Consider the following 6,711-nt stretch of genomic DNA (forward strand, 5'->3'; position numbering starts at 1 on the left):
ACGGGTGCCGCCTTAAGGAGCTTCGCCCCTAAAAAAATTCGAAGCACCCGACTGGGAATTCGAACTATCAGCCCCTGGCTCTTCAGCCCGCTGCATTAGACAGCTCAACCATGTCCCATGCATGTGCCGGCGATTTAACGGCAAGCTATTTATATACACTATTTACCGCTGGTGGTAAGCAAATGTCGGAGGAGCTTGAGCGTGTTTTCTGTCACGCACCGCTCCTAATTTTCTTTCACTTTGAAAACTGCCATTCAGACGCGCACGACAACGTGGTTTTTTTTTTGTACTCACTCGTGATGTGGAGGAAAAAAAACAAGTAACACCGGGCACACCTTGCATCAGACGCCCCCGTGTGGCAGGAAACGCACTGGGTCAATCCACGCGCCGCAGTTTTAAAGAACAAGAAATATCTAAGAGCGTCTGATTCTCCACCGTCGACACTTGCAGCATGTTGCTAAAACATCGACGTAACAACTGTGACAGTTAGTTCACGTTCGCCCTGTGCATGCCTGTGCGTCATTGTCGGGCGTCCTTCTTTGTGTTTCAGCGGCACGCTGCAAATATCGAGCTGCGTCTCGTTCTTCGTGGGGCATTCTAATTTCTTGCTATCGCATTCATTGCTTCGCCCTTGCGGCGAAACTGTGACTTTTTGACGTTCAGCTACGAGACAAAATTAAAACATGCATTTCCACGGCAGCTTACAGAAACGACCATGATATGGGTTATCACTTGTTTGCGCTGCGACTTGTAAATATACTAGAAGCCTTGAATTTTGTATGTGACATATACAAAGAACCCTATGGTCGGCATGCTAACAAGCCATTTCAATAATATTACATAGATAATTGAATCACAGTTTCATTGAAAATGTAGGTCAAGGGAGACCAGATAAATACTTCTAACGCATCAGGGAGTGTCTGCACAGTATGCGGTGCTATGTACTATTATAGTTTCCTCAGATAATTGCCGTTGACTAAATATATATATACCCACAACGTTATTCTGCTTCATTGAAATAATAATATCTGGGTTTTTACGTCTCAAAAGTACGATATGATTATGAAAGACGCCGTAGCGGAGGCCTCCGGAAATTTTGACGATCTGGTGTTCTTTAACGTGCTCTGACATCGCACAGCACATCAGCCTCTAGCATTTCGCCTCCATCGAAATGCGGCCGCCACAGCCGGGATCGAACCCGCGACGTTGGATTGCAGTCGAGCACCGTAACCGCTACACCACCGCGGTGGACCGCTTGATGAAGATCATCGTTTTAGTTTGACGATGGTACAAAATTTTTGTCTTGTTGCGTAAAGAGTGATTATTAAAGACTTTCAGTCCCCATGCTGGAAAGCTTGCTGAAATATTTTTTTAAAGAAATGACGCGTCGTTCCCAGATGTCCCCCTATTACGCGCACATGATAGTGCGAGTTCCTCAGCTTCTACTACGACTATTTACCCGAGAAGGTCCGAGCTGCCAACCGACTAAGTGGGATGCTTCATATGCGCTGAAAGCATACAAATGACACTTTCAAAGGAGATGACGCATTTTGCGTCTTCATAATACACGGTGGTTTCATAAAGGCACCGTAGTATTAAAGCTCTGGATTAAGCTCGGTAATCGTGTTCACTTTACCTAGCACGAAAATTTAAATCTACCTACAGAACACGTCGGCACTGCGTTTAGATAATACAAAAAACTGCCGGTCGCAGCAGGAATTCGAACCGCCTCATACCTGGCGCATGGTGTTTGTAGGCACTAAACTGCAAGGCGTGACACAGTGCTCTATCTTATGAGTGTGTTACCAAGCCTGTCGAAAGTGTCTATATTGAAGGGTGCTATTTGGGAAAACCTCTATTTAGTCATGATATATGCTCGGTGGAGTTGCAGCAAAAGTGCGTAGCAATGAGAAAAATTTAAGCACTTTGGTGAGCGATGCTTTACTTTTAGACGCCGAAGTATAAGTTGCATGCTTCCATTATTCACAAGGGAATAAGTAAGCTAATCTAAAATTAAAGTGTTATACATTGAACATAAACACTCTGTATCAGCGTTAAACGCGTAAAGCCAAAAATCAAGTCGAATTGGGGCGAGACATGTTGTATTGGTGGAACCACTATTTGGCCTCATCGAAGATGCCGTCGACGTCACGCCAGTGGTACTCGACCAGCGCTTTCCAGAGCTCGGCGGCGCGTTCCTCCGTGCGCTTCTCGAGGTCGGGCAGGCACTCCAGGACCTCGTAGCGCAACACCGACGCCAGCAAGGAGAAGCGGTCGCCTTCGGTCAGCGACATGTAGGAGAGATGCAGCTCGCGCTGCAGATACAACGTGCGCCAATCCGTGAAGGCTTCGCAGGCGTTGCGGAAGTCGTCGCGCAGCATAGCGATGAGAAGGCTCCTAGCCTCGGCCATGTCACGACGCAACTGTTTGCGCACGGATTCATCCACGTCGGCTTTCTGCAGGCTTTCCCGGCAGTCGGCCACGTACTGGGTGTACCTGCACGCGACAGGCAGTGACGTGGTGCACCGCTTTGTGGAACGGTAAAGCGCGAGACAGACGGTGCGATTTTCCATGCTATGTGACGGCCGACGCGGCGTAGGGTGAGCGCGAATGGTGGCTGTCCGAGGCTATGAAAGGTCACCATTCCGGTTACCCCACCACCGTGTTGGACGTCGCATCGCATAGAAAATCGTACCGTTTTTCTCGGCCTTAAGCGCGAGACAGACGGTACGATTTTCCATGCGATGGGATGGCCGACGCGGCGGTGGGGGAGCGGGAATGGTGGCTGTCCGATGCTATGAAAGGTCACCATTCCGGTTTCCCCACCGCCGTGTCGGACGTCGCATGGCATGGAAAATCGTACCGTCTGTCTCGGCCTTAATGCGACCAAAACGTCACAGCTCCATACGACAGCGACGTTTATTGAACGCAATGCCGAAAATGAACGCTGGGCCTCTAAGCGACTACGTAAGCGAGAACGTAAGCCACCTGTCATCCAATAATAGCAATATTATTATAATGAATCATTTATTTAACGTGCCCAGGAATAACCGGAGGGTCTTCGTGCTGGCGCACGAGAAAATTTATTAATAGTAAACAATACGATAAAACAGTATCCAGGAGAAAGACACAAACGAAAAGGAGCAAAATTTTAAAGACATGAAATCAGGGCAACAGCGCAAAAATACATCAACACCACATGATAAATATAGGACAATGATAAATGACATGCCATACGAGAATGCGCAAGTTAGGCTGAAACACAAAGGAGAAAAATATGCACAGCGTGCGACACAAACAGCGCAACGCTCAGGGGAAGACAATGATTGTGCGCAAGCAAAAACGTCGAGATCAAGAAAATAAGCATTTTAAGGAATTTCCGTCCTGTGGACAGTTTGTTGTTGACAGGGGCAGAGACGCAGTATACACTAAATGGTCAATGTTATCTGGATATTTTATGCGACATTCGAAGATTAATGCAACTGAGCAGTTCAGGTCACGTTACACTGCCATACGGATGCTTGAAAAGAAATAGCAGGTAAGCGCGATTTAGTCGGCAGTGAAGTGATGGTAATGACAATAATCCAACAGTCCTGCACCATCACACCCTCTAGCCAAGCGGCGGTTACATAGGCTCAGGGATTTTTCCTGGACACGCTTAGAAGTGTTACTGCTGGATTTAGAAATGTCATCTCAGATCCCGTACGCACGCTGAAGTTGGGGAAGACAAACTGTTACCTATAATCTAAGGAAGGATATATAGGAGAACAGAATTCTCTAGATATTCTGGAAACAAAGCCAGAAGAACGAGGGCACCCTCCCCGCCCCCCATAGCAACGCGTTTCGTTCGGCCAGGAAGGCTTAAGGTTGTATAAAAGAAAACAGCCAGAAAATTGATCTCCCGAACCTTATATAAAGATGCAGAATTAAGAGAGTATGCAAATGGTACGCTTGCAGTCTTGTGAGTGAAGGTCAAGACTTTGCCCCTAGCAGTATTCACGGACAGCTTATCGCTATTGTACATTAGAGAAAACTAATGCTATACGAAGTGAGGCTCGCCAATGGATACTCTCAGTTTGAACAGCGCTTCTGTTGCAAAGGCGGCCGAATCAGCGAAGGAAACTAGCGTGCTTCAAGTGTCGAGCTGTGACACTTGATAGTTCGCGCTCATCTTCTGTTTGTTCGTTTAGCGGCGTCCCTGAGCTCGAGTGACATTCGTACGCGCCGTAACATGAGCGCGGACATCACGGTGAAAGCGTGAAACATTCCTCTACCCCGCGCCACGAGAAAACCGCGCGATCAGACAGCGGAAGGGCAAGCTTCTCCCATGCGCAAATATAAGAAGAAGCGAGCGAGCTCGCCGACGACTTTTAAATGCGCCCGTCGGGCTCATAGCGCCACCTCGCTGGTAATGAAGAAACGCTTATTATCGCCTTCTGTCTCTGAGTCCGTCCAGCGCCAAATGGTGTGTATATAACGCTCGCCGTTAGCTACGTGGAGGATCTGCGTTTCGTGGCGTAGTGGATAGCGCCGCTCGCTGCGGAGCAAGAAGTCCCTGGTTCGATTCCGCGCTTCGGAAGCATTTTTCTGAGTTATTTTTCTTTGGGGCCTTTATATATATATATATATATATATATATATATATACATACTTATACATATACGGTGCATGACGGCGGCGACGGCGACGGCGACGGCAAAATCCAGCCGAGACTGTCCATATAATTGCTATCGCAATAAAAAATAAAACAGATGTTACTGAAAAATGGAACAATCGTTAGCAGTATGAATTTCCTTAAAGATCGTGATGTCGCTGGCATATAGTATAGAAAACAGTAGCGAATAGCGAAAAAAAGGCTGTTAACAAGAATTTTATAAAGCAGTCCCTTATACTGACCCTTGAGGGACTCCACTATAGTTGACTTGTACAAAGAAAATGTTTGACCGTTTATGTACGCTCTATTAACAAGATAGACGTGCAGGAGATTTACAACTGGAGAGTAAACACAAAGTGGACAAGTTTAACCTCGAACACTGGGAGGCTCACAAACCAAAAGCCTTGCTAAGGTCACAGTTAATGGTGTCAACATGCCAGCTCTAAATACAGGCGTGGAGATCTGCGTCGTCAAACTGGGGACGCTTGTGATAATTGATCGACAGGTGAGAAATCTATGTTGATTCGGTATCTGAGTTTTTCGAGGAAATATACAATATTTTGTGAAGATCCCGCTCTAAGTCATTGATATCGCACAGAGAAAAGTGATAGTGCGATAATTCGAGACGTCAGTTTTACAGCCCGACTGAAGTACAGCGATAACGCGAGCACTTTGCGGCATGCTTGGAAAAGTGGCAGTATTGAGACGCTCATTAAACATCGTTGTCTGTACAGGTCATACACCCGCCACGGGGGTCGAGCAGTTAGGGTGCTCGACTGCTGACCTGAAGGCCGCGGGATCGAATCCTCGCCATGGCAGCCGCATTTCGATGGAAGCGAAATGCTAGAAGCCCGTGTACTTAGGTTTAGGTGCACGTTAAAGAAGACCAGATGGCCAAATTTCAGAGCCCTCTTTTACGGCTTCCCTCATAATCATATCGAGATTTTGGGACGTAAAACCCTAACAATAATTAGTGCTGGACAGACACATGGCCATAAGCTTTTAGAATGACGCACGAAACTACATTGCCCAAATGATAAGGACCGTTTGAAGCGCCTAATGCATTCGCGGGTAAGCTTTAATTAAACGACACAGAGAGCACTGCATGTAGGAACTGTTCTGCGCAGTTGATTAGTACGCGTGTTGGAACGTGAGACTTTATGACTGGTACCGAAACAGTCAGCAACAGGCGATACTTCTATCTCACTTGAGTCCAGCAGTAAAAGACAATCTCTCTTTTTGGGAGCGCGTTTGCATATATACTTTCCCGGCCGGTCAGGGGCACTCTTTTTCTTGCTCACCTGCAGTTCATGTCTTCGCAGATGTGGTCAATTGTCTCCTCCCAACGGGCCTCCATCTGATCGTAGAGAGCACATAGTTCGTCTCCGATGATGTAATGCCGAGCGTCGCCGCGAGGGTCGAGGCTTTCATCCTCCAGTTCCTCAAGGCTGTCAAGGATGGGATCCACGGCCGAACGTAGGTCTCCGACTATCTGCGCCAACAAGAGTAGTGCTTGCTCCAGGGCTAGTTAGTTCACGTTCCATACCACTGCCTTTCCTTATTGCGGCCTATATACGAATGTAGCCTTGCCACTAAATCAATTATTATAATTGAAGTGCTTACAAAATGGTGGCTGCCCAACGCCATTAAAGAACTGCACCCCACGGAAGAACACCCTCAGAAAAATTTGCATTTATTAGTTGACCAACGTATGCGCAATTGACGGGGGAGATTGCAACCCAGGAAGCAGGTTGAGTGTGACACTACGTGAGTATGACGCATTCTATGCTAAAGGGATTGCCTTGTGGTAGTAACCACCATCGTGGGCGTACAAAAACAGTTACAAATGTGACCATAGCGATAGCCGTACGATCAGTTCCAATGAAGTACGCCGTTCACAGATTTCACATGCAGCATTCCAACGAACTTTGGTATTCACAGATTTCAGACGGAACATACGGACAACATTCTAGACCTACCACTCTACTTTCACCGGCGCTCCATTAAGAATTTATACAGCGATCACTGTTTTTAGTGGCTCAATTAAAGAAGCAAGT

At 47.0% G+C, this 6,711-nt stretch overlaps 1 protein-coding gene across 1 annotated transcript; it reads right to left on the reverse strand.

Moving 5' to 3' along the window:
* Positions 1-1,941: 1,941 nt before the first annotated feature.
* Positions 1,942-6,282, reverse strand: LOC119393011 (uncharacterized). The gene is made up of 2 exons (XM_037659875.2): positions 5,956-6,282; positions 1,942-2,496 (listed from the first exon to the last, which is right to left on the reverse strand). The coding sequence occupies exons 1-2, from the start codon at positions 6,009-6,011 to the stop codon at positions 2,118-2,120; spliced, it is 435 nt and encodes a 144-aa protein (XP_037515803.2). The 5' UTR covers positions 6,012-6,282; the 3' UTR covers positions 1,942-2,117.
* Between the last annotated feature and the right edge of the window lie 429 nt (positions 6,283-6,711).

The sequence above is a fragment of the Rhipicephalus sanguineus genome, chromosome 5 (genome assembly GCF_013339695.2).
Source record: "Rhipicephalus sanguineus isolate Rsan-2018 chromosome 5, BIME_Rsan_1.4, whole genome shotgun sequence".
Lineage (NCBI taxonomy): Eukaryota > Metazoa > Arthropoda > Arachnida > Ixodida > Ixodidae > Rhipicephalus > Rhipicephalus sanguineus.